Source organism: Podarcis gaigeae, assembly GCF_964106915.1.
Source record: "Podarcis gaigeae genome assembly, chromosome: 10".
NCBI classification, from domain to species: Eukaryota; Metazoa; Chordata; class Lepidosauria; order Squamata; family Lacertidae; genus Podarcis; species Podarcis gaigeae.
The window spans coordinates 34145758-34164336 of NC_139686.1; the positions used below are offsets into that span (position 1 = coordinate 34145758).

The 18579-nt window shown below is 41.3% G+C and overlaps 2 protein-coding genes and 1 long non-coding RNA gene across 4 annotated transcripts in view; 2 read left to right on the top strand and 1 right to left on the bottom strand.

Annotated features, from left to right (window-relative positions):
• Positions 1-1361: 1361 nt before the first annotated feature.
• ACTR6 (actin related protein 6) lies at positions 1362-11752 on the bottom strand. The gene is made up of 11 exons (XM_083698733.1): positions 10216-11752; positions 9451-9568; positions 8862-8930; positions 7437-7560; positions 6917-7052; positions 6767-6823; positions 5557-5655; positions 4480-4558; positions 3157-3328; positions 1972-2110; positions 1362-1811 (listed from the first exon to the last, which is right to left on the bottom strand). Exons 1-11 carry the CDS (start codon positions 10281-10283, stop codon positions 1682-1684), a joined length of 1191 nt encoding a protein of 396 aa, XP_083554859.1. The 5' UTR covers positions 10284-11752; the 3' UTR covers positions 1362-1681.
• Positions 4565-5524, top strand: LOC310825418. The gene is made up of 2 exons (XR_014555298.1): positions 4565-5308; positions 5398-5524. It is a non-coding gene; the product is annotated as an uncharacterized lncRNA (long non-coding RNA).
• A 182-nt stretch (positions 11753-11934) lies between the features above and the next one.
• BLTP3B (bridge-like lipid transfer protein family member 3B) overlaps positions 11935-18579 on the top strand; it is a 35379-nt gene continuing 28734 nt past the window's right edge. Inside the window, exon 1 of one of the 2 annotated variants that reach the window (XM_083698552.1) lies at positions 11935-12145. In XM_083698552.1, the coding sequence (XP_083554678.1) occupies positions 12102-12145 (44 nt within the window). In that variant the 5' untranslated portion in view covers positions 11935-12101. The remainder of the gene's footprint in view (positions 12146-18579) is intronic. The other variant, XR_014555206.1, reaches the window with a different exon arrangement.

The following is an 18579-nucleotide window of genomic DNA, read 5'->3' on the forward strand; positions in this document are numbered from 1 at the left end:
ACACCTTAGGGTTGTTTCATCCCCTTTATTTGTCAAGGTGTAGCTTTTTTAGAAAGATGAATAGGCAGGATTCATCCAATGGGGTGGGATTCTTCCAATTTCCCGTTATTCCTTTATGCTGCAGCTATAGCTTGAATGAATATTTGCAGCAGCCATCGGCCATAGCAATAAAACAACAATATGATATACAAAGAAGAGAAATAAGAAGTCAATTATATAAAATACAGGGGACGCAGGTGGCGCTGTGGGTTAAAGCCTCAGCGCCTAGGACTTGCCGATCGAAAGGTCGGCGGTTCGAATCCCTGCGGCGGGGTGCGCTCCCGCTGCTCGGTCCCAGCGCCTGCCAACCTAGCAGTTCGAAAGCACCTCCGGGTGCAAGTAGATAAATAGGGACCGCTTACCAGCGGGAAGGTAAACGGCGTTTCCGTGTGCGGCTCTGGCTCGCCAGAGCAGCGATGTCACGCTGGCCACGTGACCCGGAAGTGTCTCCGGACAGCGCTGGCCCCTGGCCTCTTGAGTGAGATGGGCGCACAACCCCAGAGTCTGTCAAGACTGGCCCGTACGGGCAGGGGTACCTTTACCTTTACCTTATATAAAATACATTTTAGGGTTTTGAATCAATAGTCATTTATCTTCAAGGGCTCTGGCATCTCTTCCAGCTTTAAGATTTAAAGTCTTCCAAGTCTTCCAACGAGCGGATGTTCCAAATAAAGGTCTTCCATAGAAAGCAGTATCATAGGGTATATTTCACAATTAGTAACCTTTCCCACATCTTCTAATCCACTAGCATATGTCTTGAACAAGTTGGCGTTGTGGACAGAAGTTGCTTCCATACTACTGTTTTGTGAGGTATAACTGTTTATGTGCACACACACAAATTGGATGCCTCTTCATAAGTGTTGAACAGCTCAGGTAAACAGCAATGGTGTCTGGATGCTCTTCTCTGTCCAGATTGCACCACACCTATGAGCAATGGGTTGTCATTCTGCAATGGGGAAAGCAAATTAATCCTCAAACAAAATCCAAGGTGGGTTGAAGAGTTGCAGTTTTTTATTTAAAAAAGCAACACATGGCCTGTAGCTGATCTGAGCTGTTTCTCTAATAAAATACTTCATAATACTTTTTATTATAAAAATGTTTTAAATTGACTCTTTTTGTTTGACTTGAGCATCTATTATTGTCCTCTTTTTATTCCCTTTCACAGAAAATAAAAGCATTCCTGCTTAAATCCCTCTTTAATATAATAGTAGATAGGAATTGGTTAAGCAGAGTGTTTGAAGAAATCTGGAACTAGCCTTCTAGATTTATGATCTAGTGTTCTTGTGTTCAGTTACAATACAACCACTATTTTCCAAATAAACTTTGGATTCAAAAGTTTTATTTCATTTTCCTACTAAATATTCTAGCATATTGTTAATTGAAGAAATATACTTTTATGGATATATTTTCAGTCCAGACATTTGCATCCAGATTTCAGTTTCTACCAGCATTTGAGTGGCAAAGAATATGAAGAAAAAACCCAGTAAGCTACATGAATATAAAAATGAATAAAACCTTACATATATATTAATTGACAGTACAGTTTCATTCTAAAAAAAAATAACTACAGCAGGGTTCCAATCTAAGAAAACTTCCCAGGTCTTTAACATATACAATATAATGTCCATATCTTGTGAACCATTTAAATATCAAATTTCTCTTCACATATACTGTGTCCATTTTCTTCATAGTCTTCTCTGGTTACCACCATATCTTCAAAATCGTCATTTTCAGAAATCAGCTTCCCACCTTCCCAGGAATAAGTAATAGGGCTGGAAAGTAAATTTGTAATATACAGTCAGTTTACAAAGTTTAATATCGATTTTCAATATCAGCTAGTACTACATCATATGACATTAGAATATGGAATATAAAAATAGAGTGGGTAACTGTCAGCTGAGAATCCACATCTGTAAATGAAAGGTTACTTACTTCTCTGGCAGAACAACAGAAACATCGTAGTCAGTGGGAGTGAGGCATCGGACCTCAGAATAAACACGATCCCTGAAGCCGGGGAGATGTGTGTTTCCACCAGTTAAAACAATATTCTTAAAGAAATGTGGCTGCATTTCTATGAACACCAGAAAGAAACAAGTTATAATTCTACAATAACTTGCTTGATTTTATATAGTTATATTAAGTCTGTAATGAAAAGCACTTGCATTGGAAGCAGTACCTCAGTCACATGTTTAAATATTCTTCTAATGCAAATTGCTTATTTCCAAGTTTACAAAGAGGGTGCTAAGTGTTCTGGCTGCCAATCAACTTTGGATGCATTAAACTATTAATTCAGAAGTAGGTAACTTCTTGCATAGGTAACTTCAGCAATTTTACAACAGTAACATGTCAAGAATTAGTGTTTGAATGTGGGAGTCATTCAATTTTAACCAATTTGATTCAGGTTTTGTTAAAGCTTTTATTACAATTTGATACTGGAGAATTTCTAGAACAGAGGTTTTCAGCCTTTTTGAGTTCACGGCTCCCTTGACCAGCTTACATTCTTTCAGCATGTGGGGCTTAGGAGCCCAGTTTTGACATCCCTTTTCAAACACTCCCTTGAGTGTTCCCTCGGCCTTCTCTTCTCTCCTCAGGGCAGCCATCGCTCCCATCCCTGGTCTCTGAGCTGTCCGTCCCCCGTCCCCCCTCAAAGAGATGTGCCTCCTCACATTGCCCCACAGGGGCCTGGAACTTGTCTGTCCATTCCCAACAGCAAGGGCTGGTGGACTGGCTGGCTGGGCTCTCACTCGTTTGCTTGTTTACTCCAAGGCTGTCTCAGTTCTTGGCAACCAGCACCCCCTTACCAGCCCCAGAGGCACCATTTGCCTGCAGAGCTTGTAGCCAGGACTGCTGCAACAAACAGCTGTACAAACCTTTGGGAGGCAGAGATGCAAGAGGGCATCAGAGGAAGGAGGGAAGGAAAAAGGGCAGAAGTCAGTGTTGCCCATAATACCCCTGACTATCCTTCAAGGGTGCCATGGTACACTGGTTGAAAACCACTGTTCTAGACAACTGAGTTTTTGTCCTTGATATGGGAACTTTAGAAGCAAAACAAAAAGCCTAACTATGCAACATGTTCTACAGTTAATTTTGGAAGTTACATTGTTTAAATAAGAATACCTTCTGGCAAGTTCTGAATTGAATAAACAATGGCTTCAGGAATTCCCATTTCTTGAATACCAATATCTGAAGGATGGAAGAGTATCTCCGGAACAGCAAATCGCTCATTTGTAAGACGAAGTATTTGTTCACCAGTTTTGTATTTTCCACTTAACACCATTTCTTCCCTTGGCTAAATCAAACAGATGTGAATTAACACACATGTAATAATGACACCAGCTTTTAATATCAACATTAATCAGTCACCTTATTTGCATGATTTCCCCCATGTAGTAGCTGGGATCCAAACCTGTATGGGAATCTGAAACTTGTATATTTCTTCCATACAATTATACCTAGCTATGTCAGTACATAATAACATAGAAATTGCAGTCAACATGCTATAACTATAACTGAACAGCAAGAGGATGAATCAACAAATGAAAAATGGCAGTTCATTTCACATTCCCCCCCCCCTCAATAGAGACTTTATTTTTTTTCTAACTAGGTAGCATAAGTGTTGGAGAACCTTTCATCCTCCAGATGTTGCTAGACCCCAATTCCCATCAGCCCCAGCCAACTTGGCAAATGGTCAAGGATTACAGGAGTTGTAGTGGGGTTTTATGCATATCATTTAGCATACAAAATATGTAACCTACTGGCAAGTAAATCTTGTTTTGCATTTGAGAAATGCAAAAAAGGAGTAAAGACAGTAAACCCTAAGATATTCAATTCTTTTCATAGTACCTTTTGAAATAATAGAAGGCTGTTAGACTTGGCAGACCAGCTCCCTTCCTTGCAGGCCTTTTCCACCTGTCATGGAATGGCAGAGCCTTGACCGACTCCAGCTACAAAAGCTGAGGCTGCTGAAGAAGCCAGAGACCAGCTTGGCTGTCTCTTAGTGTAGACCCAGGTCATCGAGCCTGAGCTATCACATCTGCAGTCTGCCAAGAACCACCACTGGTAGGACTGGCAGCAACAGCAGCAGAGGTGTTAATTACCTTGTTTTAAATTTGCATTTTACATCTGACTTCGTCTAATAATGTTTCCTTTTGAAACATTTAATATAATTTTTTATTATCTTTGCTGCATTAAATGTGCATTCTGTAGTTGACCTCCTTTGTAATGTTTTAGTTTCAAAATCTTAAAGGCAATATTTTAATTTCCTGTTAATTATGCTGCTTTGAATATATACTTTATATTGGACTTTCTTCTGTAATGTCTTCTTCTGGATTGTTTTATTTGATGTAGGTTGTAAATGCTTTGAGATCTTTTTCTTTAAAATATATGTAAGTATAGAAATGAAATGAAATGAAATGAAGAAGACTGATTTTATGCAATTACCTTACAAAACCCTTTTTTTATTGTGCTGAAGTCTGGTAAAACATAGTCCAACATTACTGTATTTTCTTCCCCCTTCAATCTGAAACAGGTTGGAATTCAGAATACATCCTAAGTTAATGATTCTTCAGAGCCACAAAAAAAAGTATTTCATTGTAAATAAATAATTAACAATTTACCCTAATCTAAGTCTAAGTCCAACTTTCTCAAATGTGGAGACCTCTCAAAAGAAGGCTTTGATGATAACTAAATAAGAAAGCTGCATAGGATAACCTCCTTTTGACTTTTAATCAGTAAGACAGCTCACCACCATGTAAAGCTATTTGGGGTATTCAGTGCATATAGATGTTGAACTTAATAGCGGGACAATCACACCTTGCATGGGGTTTATGTTCTGGGGATGGCAGGAATATGCAAAACTGTGTAAATTCAAACCACCCCCGCATAAGTATCCTTGCCAAGCGAGCCTTACCATCATACCCCACATGCCGGGAAGACAGCTGTTAAGCTCTGCCATGCCTACCGGGCAAGTCCTGCACACTGCATAGGCTTTGGGATGCTCTTGCAAGTTCCTGTGGGACTGTCTGAGTTCCTGTGAGATCTTGCAACAATATGCCAGAACCTGTGTGCGCTCTGTGTTGCATGCAATTTCAACCACATAAGTTAATTGCATATGTAGAGCTTGAAAATGATTTGGAACACTGCAGATGCTTCAGTAATGGAATCAAGATTATAAAACCAAGTCTGGCTGAAATGGGGACCTCAAAGATCATTATCTCTATTTCCAGATATGGGGACTTGGGTCAGAACAGCACTCCATACATGCTCAAAGGCAGTCTTCATAACAACATGTTTCAGAGCTAACCCTTAATGAACCCAAGCTTAAATTTAAGCCCCAGACACAAGATGCTTTCAGTAAAGGAATTTGATATTTAATGTATTCATAGACCACTGTCAACAGAATGGTGATTTTTTTACCACAAAGCAATACATAATAAATTCTTCAGGCCATAGACAAAATTACCATTAACTATATTTAGCTATATAACTATATTTAACTATATTAAAAAAAACCCATACTTGGCAGTCTCCATATCCTTGAAAAAGTCTTGGGAAACATAACATACATCTTCTTTCACTTGGTTAATCACATGGGTTTCATCCATAACATGGAGTTGCCTATAATTTTTAAAGAAAATAATGCTACTTTATCTTGTTTTCATTGCTGGTCTGTTATGAGTATTCAATATGAGTATTTATTGAAGCTTAAATGTTATAGTAAAGCTGTTAGATTAATTGTGGAAAACTCACTTAAGCCTTTAATCCTCTGTGGAGTAGGGCATGCTATTAAACCAAAGAACAGTAAGAGGAGGATGAACGTTCTTAACACTGCACTTCTTTGAGTTCTCATTAAGTTGTGATTAGGAACTAATCTGTTAAACCAGATGAAGTTCATGGTTTTTAGTAGAAAAAGTTAATAATATTCTCATACCACCCTTTCTATACAAGAGGAACAAAATTATGTATATAGGAAAAGTACTGTTTGATGGGGCTTTTTAAAAAAGGTTATACATATTGCAATCATTCAGGAATCCCACCTTTACAGAAGACATTCAGAACTGGCACATGAGTAGTATCTAACACTAAACAGCCCTCTAAATAGAACCAGCAAGACCTAAGGATGCAGGGGGATCTTCAGAATAGGAAAGTTCTCACTACTGTTGAGATGGGGGATAGGGGATGGGAAACAAGTGGCCATGAAATCTAGGTTGAGCAGCTTAACTCACTGTGAGGAACCCAGTTGGTTTTGCTCATCTGTATATTCCCAATGAACTTTCTAGGGTGTAGCTTATGAAAGTTTGTGTATTCAAAAAGAGGTAGCCGTCAAGTTCATGAACATTGCCCCATTATAGTCTACTCATGTGGCCTAGCATACCCACTGATTCACTCAGATTCTCCATGGAACCAGTGGCATTTGGAAACAACCAACAAGATATGCCAGTAAATTATGGTCACAAAATTCACAGAATAATTTTACTGCTCATTTTCTGGAGTGTTCCATCTATTTTTCCAATTTAACTTCTGCTGCAATTAATTTATTGCTGCAAAAAACCTAATTTTAAGTATCATTACATAACTTGCGCCATAATCTAGGCAAAGTAAGCCTTCACAGTCCTTCAGCAAACATTGATATCAAAAGTTAGCTTTCTCTTTTTGCCCTATAAAATAAACTATATTTTTATTACTGTGAACCAGATAAGATTGTAATAACTTCTAGTTAGTGTTTTACCTGTACGAGATTATCTCCTTTAGATGATTGGTTAAGAGCTTTCCTCCCACGTTAATCCTAAGAACAGAACAAGAAAGATTTTTTTTAATATTTATATTTTAAAAACATGAATACATCTTTTTTAAAAATATGAAAAATATGGTTTTTTACCTTATAATGGCCTCCTTCTTCTTTTTACTTCTGCAGTAAGGTACAATGTGTGTAAAAGAATACCCACTGTCTACAATGATGCAACACAGTTCTGATGGGTTGTCCCGGAAGTATCTATGGGCACTGAGAGCCCCAGCTGAAAAACAGAGGCATGTCATAGTGTCAGATACATTTATTAACAAGTGTTTCAGGCAGAGGGCCTTCTCGGCAGTGGCGCCATCCTTGTGGAACACCCTGCCATCAGATGTCAAGAAGATAAAGAACTACACAACTTTTAGAAGACACTTGAAGGTAATCTTGTATTGGGAAGTTTTAAATGCTTAACATTATGTTTTTACATGTCTTGGAAGCCACCCAGAGCAGCTGGGAAACCCAGTCAGATGGGAGGGGTATAAATATATTATTATTATTATTATTATTATTATTATTATTATTATTTTAAGCAAACAAAGTGTTGTAGCAAAGCCAACGAAGACATTTTCTCCCCCAAAAATAAACAGTAAGAGGACTTGCCATTCACCATTTACTCTGAGAACTGCTTGGAACTGGTATTCTTCAAACAATATTTCGTTCATGGACTCTTGTATTGAGCTGAAGTTGAAATAAGGTTCTGTGATGATAATATTGGTATCTACAAAGTCTACCTATGTAGGAAAATATTTAAAGATTCAGAAGCAATCTTTTTTTTTAAGAGTATCTAAAATTAGGGTCTGACTATTAATAAATATGTTCTTAATAATATGTACAGAGAATATTTCAAAACACTTCACATAAATTATCTCAATAGTATTTGGAACAGTCTTAGAAAGATAGGCCAGTAATGTTCCTCTGCTGCAGATGAGAGACTGGGTAAAAGTGGCTTGATAAAGGGTCATCAATGGCTAAGGTGAAATTTGAACTGGGGATTTTCTCCTAACTTACAGCTCACACTTCTTGCCACTGTAGTATAGTAGCTTTCTGTTGTGACAGCAGGAACACCTACTTGAAAAAAAATTGTAGGTTATACAAAATGTAATAAAACCTACATATTTTTACAGAGGTAAATAGTGAGTGGGCAAGTGACTAATGGATGAAGTAATTCATTTTGTAGGTTATACAAAATGTAATAAAACCTACATATTTTAACAGAGGTAAATAGTGAGTGGGCAAGTGACTAATGGATGAAGTAATTCAAGCTACCCATTTACCTGCAGGTAGGCCTCAGTGAACTCAGAGGGACTTACTTTTGTGTATATAGGTACAGCAGGGATGTCTAACAGGTTGATCCCCGGGAGCTTTTGGTAGCTCATAGTCGATTGCTGGGTCCCTTTCCCGCCCCCTCTCCCCGCCCTCCATTGTTGCACCATGTGCAGAATGTAAGACCTTAGTGTGAGCTTGAATTCCAGTTCAGCAATGTTTTTTCCCCTTGTGTTCTATGGAATTCTTTAGGAAACTGAGTGGTAACTTGTAATAAAAAAAAAACCCCATCCTAAACTCTATAATGTACTTGCTAAAATGTATCATCCTGTATGATAAAGACAGTATCCAATAAAAGTCTTGAGTAAACACTGGCTGAGATGGGTTTGCCATGATGCATCTTGGGATGTAAAATCAGCAGGTGCATTGGGGTAGATCAAACTCCAATTCAGAAAAATACACAACACTGAGATAAAATACTCTATGAAGGTTTGACAGATCCCACAAGCAGATATGGATTATTTTATCTGCTGATACATCATTCTTTAGAACACAACTACACTGAACAAGCACATTTTTGTAGAAATAAAAACCCATGCTTTAAATGAAACAGTAAATGCCCTCATTTGTAGAAATAAAAACACTCACAGTTTAAATTAAAGCTGATGCACAAGCTTCAACTATTAGGTTATGCTGACTTCCTATAAGCAGCCTGCATTCTTATATTCTTCTGGTGCTACCTTCAAGATATAGGAAAGTGTTTAATTACCTGATACATTTCTTTTCCATAAAGATAGTCCCACACTTGTCTTTGAACATCCCAGTTTACCAAGTAGCCCTGTTATTAAAAAAGTAAAGTTACTGCTCTAACCATTTGATATTTGCATAATTTTACACTGTCCTTCAAACTTTCTTTAGCACCCTACTGGAAGAAACCTGATCTCTTGAAGGTGTTTGGATGATTTGGCTCCTGTCCTAGAGTAGTATTTTACTCCATGTTATTTGTTTATGATCAGGTATAATAAATACATTATTTAAGACTTTATCCTGACCATTTCTATATATAAGTATATTCCTCTGAAGGCAGTGGGACTTACACCCAAATAAGTGTTAACAGGTTTGCAAGTTTAATTTATTATTAAGATGCACAACTCAATAAAAACAATAATTTCCATCTAAGGCTTCATTATATAGAAATAAATGTTTCCCTCCTCTCTGGTTTTAATTACATTAATATTCTTCATGACTATTGTTCAAAAACTACATCTACTCATGCATAAATCTAACTAAACCTTTACCTTTCTTACTGAACCTTAACTGATTCTTGTGTAAAAAGATTTCCATGCTATTTAAATTACCTTCTGGAATGGGAGTATATAAAAAAGTCCAGATGGATCTTTAATTTCATCCAGTTGGTTAGCTGTAAATGTTTTCAGACGAGCAGTCTTTGATCTAAACTGACAGTTCGGAATAACACTGTGGGGAGGGGAAAGAAACCCAGCAGCTTTATACACATTTTAAAAAGTCAATAACGTAAGTGACCAACCAATGCCTGTGGGAAACCCACAAGTGTGACCAAAGCACAAGAGCGCTCTCTCCTCCTGTGGTTTCCAGAAACTAACTAGTATTCAGAAACCTTACCTCCTCTCACTTGAGAGGCAGAGCATAGCCATCATAGCCTTTGAAAACCCTCTCCATGAATTTTTCAAATCCTCCTTTAGGTTGGACTGGTGGCCATCACTGCCTCCTGGGAGAGTGGGTTCCACAGTTAAACTACTTTAACATGTCAATTTGCTAGAAACACCTTTTGTAACCCAGATCTCTCAGAAGTTTGCACACTCCTACACTAGCTGTTTCCAAACAAAACATACTGATTTCATTCTTTCGTTGGATTTAGTACCTGGATTATGTTTTCTGTAATAGCCACTTCTTCACTGGACGCTTGTTTGGACAATTCCTGCACATTTGGTATAATTCCTTAATTCATTCATAACTGCCAGTGAATTGATTACATTCTCACAGATGTCCATATCAAAACATGCGAGAAAACTCACAGGAGAACCGACTGCCTGTTTCAAAAGAATTTAGCTCCATCCAGACCTCAAGCGAATGAGGCTTCTCACCTGACATGAGCGTGACTGTACCCGATCTTGGCATTGTAGGCGCCGTTATCTAACACGAGAGTCGCCATTTTTCTCCTTTGGTCCCTCAGCTCCGCCCCATCGGCAAGCCAGCGCTAAATAACCATGCGGCGGAAACGTCTTTAGTCACCACCGGGCGGATCCTCTCTTTCTCGCCTTCTCATTGGTAAAAGGAACTTAGCCCCGTTGAATGATGGGATAGTGGAGGACTTTCCCGACGTAAGAGCAAATACTGTAGGGGGAAAGTCATAGAGATAGGAAATAATAGAAGAGCTCTAGATTCCTATGTTTGAGTGTTAGGTGTAGACTTGTAATCTTAGACTAATAGAGTCAGTTTTAATATAAACTTAGACTGCTTCATCCCAGTTTCTAGTTTCAGTTAAGTCCATTCAGACAAGAAAGGGGGATGTCTGTTCTTTGAAACTCGGCTCTTATGTGGTGTGAAGGGAACATTTTGTTTGGGGGACCTTTTAGGCATGTATCGGGTGAGATGCCCGGATAGCGTCAGCGTTCACTTACAATATCTGTATAGCCTTATATTTTCGCAACTATATAATATGCGAGTACTGTGTATAATTGTCGTGGAAACCTCTGTAAGGGAAAACTTCAGCCTCCAGCACTTCTGCAATGTAGGGGAAATTATGTCGCTCAGAGCCAGCTCTCGTCATCTGCAATATAGTCCAATATATAGATGTTTTATTTATTCGCTGATGATGAGCAGACTTTCCCCAGGACATTAAAAAAAAAGAAGCTTAAAGGAATGTATGACGGTGTGTCTCGTTTTTCACCCATACAAGGCAATCTGGAAAGATTACTCTGCTGCCAAATGTTGTGTCCTTTAAACACGTTTAAACATTTATTAAAGTGGAAGGTCAGAAATTGGATACTCAAAACGCAGTATTTCACTTACACTAGTTATCCCACACTACATAAACAAAATCCTATCTTTTAGTTGAGGGGAGGTATTGTCTTCATACTTAAAAAAATTCTACTATGACTTTCCCCCTTCAGGCTTTTGGATAGTTTGCAGGCTTAAGGTGATTTTTATTTAGCTTGACACTTTGCAATTATTTCAGTAGTACTTATTATTCCCGAGTAATTGTAAACAGGATGTGTTCTTGGATTCTGATGGTAATTAGATGCTAAAATTGGTGAGGAGAAAAACAGTATAATGTGGGGAGGGGCAATAGGGAAGGAGTTCTAAATTGCTTTAAGGAGTCAGATCTTCTATGCTCATCATCATTTTCTCATAGCGAATTTGGGTGACAGGGTTCATCGCGAAGAGAACTCAGGAAAATAAATCGTGTTTTTGTATTACGTTGCAAGTGGACCTGGATAACAGGTAGTTAAGTGCTATTGTGTAAAAGCTGCAACCTCCCCCCCCCCCCCAAACGAACTCCTCGAGATATTTCTCTTTCCCAGTTTGGAAAACGGACTTTTGTGAGTGGGGCGGTGAGGCTTCCAGGCCGGCGTGCCCCGCTGCCGTGAAATTATTCAGCGGGCGTCATTCACCGGAGGCAAAAGGTGGCAGCGGCGTCAGGCAGCGGCGTCCCGGGGAGCCCTTGTGGCGGGATCCTCGCCGCCCTTGCCCGCCGAATCCCGGCCGAGAGCCGCCCGCTTCCCCCGTCCAGGTTCCAGGCGGGCGGCGCTCCTAGCGCTGGTGCCGCCCTTTCCCCGCCCGGCTCTGCTCAGCGAAAGCCTGTCAGCTGGCGATACTGCAATCAAGATGGCGGCGGGGCCGGAGAGCGGGTGAGCGGGGGCGCCTCCGCTCCCTGGCACAGGACGGCAGGAAGCGCCGGGATGGATCGAGGAGCGCCGGCTTTCTTTCGGTTTCCCTGAAGCGGGCGGGGGGGTGAGGCGCGCTGGCCATGGCGGGCATCATCAAGAAGCAGATCCTGAAGCACCTCTCCAGGTCAGTGAAGTGGGGCGTCGGAGGCGCCCTTGCCGGGCCGCTCTCAACAGGCTTCTCTGAGGGAAGGGGGCGAAACTGAACCGCCTCGTAGTAGCGCCCCGTTTCCCTTTTGCCGTGGGGCGGTAGGCGAGGGGTGGGAAAGTCCCCGAGGTTGGGACCTGTTCGTCCCTCTTGTATATTTTGGAGGCGTTGGGCTACCAGAAGAAACGTATCCCTAACGCGGAGGGTCACTGCGTGTCTGCACCTGAAACTGGGCAGGTGTGTGGGTGGGGGGAAAACACTCGCCCTGCAGCAGTAAGAAAACTGAGGAGGGGGAGAGTCTTCCTTGGGGGAAAGGAGCGGGTTGGCCGCCCCATCTCACTCTCGCCCCATCCTGCTTCTTGCCGCAGTCGGGAAAGCCCGCACAGGAATCCCTTCCCCTCGCGGCGTTAGAGGAAAGCCGGGCAAAGCGTGGCGGCGCCTGAGCCCTTTCGCCCGTCCCCGCCGGTGCTAAGCGCGCGGCGGCGACAAGGCAACGGAGCCGTAGGTGTCTCCAGAAGGGAGCCGCGCAGGCAGGAGCCCGAGGCAGAAGTGGGTGGATTGTAAATTGTGTTTGACACGTTGCCTGTGGGAGGGGCGAGCGGCAGCTTGGCTGATGTCACCCTGCACATTGTCTGTTGCAGACAGGTCTGGAGACGCCAGATTTGTGTGGGAATGAATGACAAATGGGGGTCGGGGGAAGCTTGGCAAGTTGTGCATCACGCCGGGGCAAAGGAGATGTCTGTCCGGGGTTTTGATTCGGCAAGGCGCACAAAAACAATAAGAAGAAAAATTGTGATTGGAACTGGGTTATGCTGTTTTTGCTGGCCGTTTAAGCAAACCTTTTCAAATATCTCTGATATTTGCTATGCATTTATAATCCATAATGATTTGTTTGAGGGATTTGTATTCGCTGTTGCAGTCAAAGGTTGGCACGATAGGATCACACACAAATGAGGCATTGAGGAACACACACAAATGAGGCTATTTGGCTTGTGCTGCCAAGAAATAAAGAACTAGGGAACAATCAGAACAGAATGTAAAATCAAAAGCCCGCCCTTACCACATTCAAGAGCATCTTATGGAATCTAAATATTGCATATTAAAGGCAATAGATCTGTGTGGTATGATTTGGTGTTTTTATTTTCTGCCATCGTCTTGAAGGATGCCCTGATTTTCTGGAAGAGTATTACTGAGCTTTGGTTTCCCAGAGTGTTTGCTGCATTCAGAAAACTCCAGTTTCAGTCCCTAGTATCTCTAGTTTAAAAAGGACTCAGTTGGTAAGTGATGGGAAAGAGACTTGGGAGGCTGCTGCCAATCAGAGCAAACAGTACTAGGCTAAATGTAGAACTAGTCTGATATAATGCAACCTTCTGTGTACTAACAAAGGATGTCAGCTTATTAAAAAAACTATGAAGTTGTCAAACTAATTAAACATATAATTACTTTAAAACAAAACAAAACCAAGCAGAGATATTTGGAAGTGCAATCCTGCACATGTCTACTCAGAAATAAGTCAGACTGAACCAGGTAAATAATTAAACGATTGCAACCTAAAGAGGCCAAAATTTGATCAACTGGGATGGGGGTGGGAATGAGGTATTGTTTTTAAAATGTGTCACATATTCAAGCAAGTTTTGAGTGAGTTTTTTTAACCTTGGCATTGTCTGAGGGCACATGATACAGCAATGCTGTTGGACGCTAAGGAGGTGTACTTAGAGGAGAGACTGCTAGTGAGCACAGTATATGCTGTTTTGAATTCTATGATGAAAACAAGGTGAAATATAACTATCTTTCTGCTCCCTCATAGAACATAAGATGATAGTTCAACCTCTTCCTCCTGTGTGCAGTAACCTTTTTTGCTTTTGTGCGAGAGTATTAGGGGTAAGAATATAAACCACTGTTTATTTCTGCTGTAAGTAATAGGTAGACAAGTATCATCCTTGTAATGTGTAGCTTGGTTCCCTTGCTTTTTGGAGCTTCTGCAGACTCTATTCTGTAGTGCATCAATTGTCCTACTTTCATCTCTTCTCTGCATTCCCTAGACTAGTTTATAGGCATGTGTCTGTATGATCTGGAGAGTTCTGCAGGTTGACAAGGGATTGCAATTGATTGCCCCAGGCAGCTTTCACCTCTCCTTCTGTGAACCATGGTCTAAGATTCTTAAGTAATCAAGTGAACAGTGCGCTAGAGCATTTTTGCACTGATTTCATTTGATCTGCCTAAACAGGTGTTTGCTTGGACTGTTTACACAATACCATGTGTCCTATTTTTAGTTGGGATAAGTGTGCTTTTGTTTTTCATTTTTACTTGGGGATGAAGTAGTATAATATTCGTTAGTAGTATATGCAAATGTCCTTTGAGATAACAGTGTGTTGCAGTCCCAGCAGTTTTTACATTGACTTCTCTCAGTGCATTCACCATTTTCACAACCTACTTTGTTTCCTTCCCTACCTGTCAGCATGACACAGTCTGTACCTTTTCTATCTGGATGTTCTATGGACATTGGACTGTCACGAATAGGTGCATACTCAGATATAGTGAGAAATGTTTTTCAGTTTCTGTGTGAAAATGTATACAGTGGTACCTCGGGTTACAGACGCTTCAGGTTACAGACTCCGCTAACCCAGAAATAGTACCTCGGGTTAAGAACTTTGCTTCAGGATGAGAACAGAAATCGCGCAGCAGTGGTGTGGCGGCAGCAGGAGGCCCCATTAGCTAAAGTGGTGCTTCAGGTTAAGAACAGTTTCAGGTTAAGAACGAACCTCCAGAACGAATTAAGTTCTTAACCTGACGTACCACTGTACAGTGATGTGAATGTTAGTCCTAGTTCAAGGTGGAAACAAGTATGCTAACAACTGGTTGGGTATATCCTACCTGTTGTAGAATTCCTGACCAACTGCAAATGCAAGGCTTTCTATTTTTGTTGAACTCTTATAAATGGAGAGATGCAACAAGGAAATAAATGAGGAAGTGAAGGAGACTGGTGTAGAAAGAAGTTCTAATTGCTTTGGATTGAAAAACTGCAGTTAAGGATAGATCTGCTCTGTGGCTGAGAATACACAATTACTTTCTTTTTAATTCTTTTCAATGGAATTTGGTGTTCATTTATTTATTTAAAGCATTTTGGCCCAATCTTCAGCTCTCAGATCAGCTTACAGATCAATAAAAAGCCAAGACAAAGTTGACTAGAATTATTCTTTTTGGTTTTTACTTTCATTAGATATTATGATCATATCTGAGGCAGGAAGTACTTTGACAAAGTACCTGCCAGAATTAATTTATTTCCTTTTGGTCAGCATAAAGGAAGCAAGACCAAATAATTCATGTTTATTACTTTCTGTAAAGGTAAAGGTACCCCTGCCCGTACGGGCCAGTCTTGACAGACTCTGGGGTTGTGCGCCCATCTCACTTAAGAGGCCAGGGGCCAGCGCTGTCCGGAGACACTTCCGGGTCATGTGGCCAGCGTGACAAAGCTGCATCTGGCGAGCCAGAGCTGCACACAAACGCCGTTTACCTTCCCGCTGGTAAGCGGTCCCTATTTATCTACTTGCACCCGGAGGTGCTTTCGAACTGCTAGGTTGTCAGGCGCTGGGACCGAGCAGCGGGAGCGCACCCCGCCGCAGGGATTCGAACCGCCGACCTTTCAATCGGCAAGTCCTAGGCGCTGAGGCTTTAACCCACAGCGCCACCTGCGTCCCATTACTTCCTTCAGAATGTACTAATTCATATATATTTTATAGCATATGAGGTAAAAAACACGCTCAGTCTTATTTTCCCCTGTAACTCCTGAACTACATGGTAACAGCATAGCTGTTTGTTGGTGCTGTACTATTTATTTAAGCTTTATAGAGTCTAAAATCAGGACTTGGCTTTATCTTCTCCCCATCTACAATTTGAAGGCTTCATTTTAAGCCATTGAGATGAAATAGAAACTTCATTGTAAATTATTACCCAGTGTTGCTTATTAATAATATTGTTCTTAGTTATTAAATTTGTATATCGCCCTTCATCTGAAGACCTGCATATGATGAACGGAAAGGGCATTTTGACTGTGTTTACATGTCACTGTTGGAATCCATCCATCTTGGTAGTCAATGGAAAAGTGCACCTTTGGGGGTCAAGTCAAACTGTTGGAAGGTCACAGTACCTGCTGTGGCTGTAGAGATTGATATGGGAGAGACATGTTTTGTTGCAGCTGGAGGTGTCCAGTTGCGCTGCTGCAGATGCACCATGGCGTTTCTTCTCTCTGTGCTCCTCCCAGTGGTCAACCCTTCTCTGGTCACTGCTATGGATGTATGACTTTACTGTCTGTTTCCAGGCACTGCAGTTGTCTGCAAGGGATTCCCACATAGCAGGGTTGATGTTGCCAGCCTTCATGCCACTTCTGCAGAAATCTTTGTAATGCAGAGTTGGTCTGCCAATGGGCCTCGTGCCTGAAGCCAACTACCCATAGAGCATGTCCTTGGGAATTCTCACATCTTCCATTCTGTGGACATGACCAAGCTAGCATAGACGTTGCTGAGACAGGAGTGTGAACATATTGGGAATGTGGGCTTGGGAGAACACATCTTTGAGACTCTGACTTGCCCTGTGATGCCCTAAATCTTCCTGATGCAGCGCATGTGAAAGGCATTGTGGTGTTGCTGCTGCTGGTTGTAAGTTGCCCACAACTCACTTCCATAAAGCAGTGTGCTCAACACGCAAGCCTGGTAGACCTTCATCTTGGTATTGAACATTAGCATCATATTCTCCCATACTCCTTTGGAGAGATGAGCCATTGCCGTAGGTGCCTTGCCAATATGCTTGTCATTGTACTCCATTACTAAAAGTTTGCCATGCATGTGCAGATGGCTTCTGATTCGTCCCTCCATTAGGGAGAGTAGGAGCAACAAACCATGATCTCTGCCTTATGATTGTGGTAATTGGGGATTGTAGCTTGGGAAACTTGACAGTGGTGTGTTTTGAGGATTTAAATGAGTTCTCAGTGGAACAAAGTGTTGTTATCAGATTTGCTAGTGTGCCAGTGCACTCATGTACAAGAAACCATAAGGGAATTAGCAGTACAGTGGTACCTCGGGTTACATATGGTTCAGGTTACATATGCTTCAGGTTACAGACTCCGCTAACCCAGAAATAGTACCTTGGGTTAAGAACTTTGCTTCAGGATGAGAACAGAAATCGTGCTCCGGCGGCACGGCGGCAGCAGGAGGCCCCATTAGCTAAAGTGGTGCTTCAGGTTAAGAACAGTTTCAGGTTAAGAACAGACTTCCGGAACAAATTAAGTACTTAACCCGAGGTACCACTGTACTAGTCTTTGGATCTTTGCTGGAGATTGTACTCTACAGACTGGATTGCATTGGCTGTGATCACTTTGCTTAGCTTGGGAAGTCTAGCATTGACCAATATTAGTGTCGCTGCTCCAGAGAGTGAGCAATAAACAAAGTGAAGTTGCAGTTGTAAAACAATCATGATAATCCATGAAAGCACATTGAGTTTTACTAGAGGTTAATGGCTTTGCAGCATGAAACACTCATACAGAGACTTAGAGTAGAAGGGGTTAATAATGTGGGAGTTTTGCAGTTAAACCTATTAATGCATAGCTATGCTGGTTAGTAAATGATCACAGAGCTCTAAATGCTTAGATAAGGCACAGTTAATGCTTCCACACCTTCGTGGTGGGAGGTTGTGTTGTTTATTTCTGTTCCTTTCTCTCTCTCCCCTCTTTCTTTTGAACTGTGTAAACCCAGCAGACATCTGAGACTGGGACTTCAGATTCAGACCACATATTTGAGACTAACTTGTGTATTTTGAAACCAAGAATACCTTGCCTGTGTTGTTTCTGCTGTAGCATTGAAGGTTGCATGAGTGAGTCCTGTGATTACTGTAAGTAAAGCACTGAAACGTACTTAAGGTGGTATACTATTCACTCTGAAAGTGGTAGAGGGAGCCCCCCCCCCAATTTTAAACACTTAATACTGGGACATTTAAAGGTCTAACAACTTATATTTCCTGTGCTTTGCAAATGCTGCATAGATCTGTGCTTTAAATTCTGCTGGGGGCTATTTTGGCTAAAGAGTAAGCCAAATCTCACATGCTTTTAAAATTCAGACAGACACTTATTCTTTGTAGTTCCCCTCATGTGGGACTTCAGAATTAATTGGTATTCACTAGTTATTTATTTCCCAACAAATAATATTATAAGGTAAAAAGGGTAAAGGGACCCCTGCCCGTACGGGCCAGTCTTGACAGACTCTGGGGTTGTGCGCCCATCTCACTCAAGAGGCCAGGGGCCAGCGCTGTCCGGAGACACTTCCGGGTCACGTGGCCAGCGTGACAAAGCTGCATCTGGCGAGCCAGCGCTGCACACGGAAACGCCGTTTACCTTCCCGCTGGTAAGCGGTCCCTATTTATCT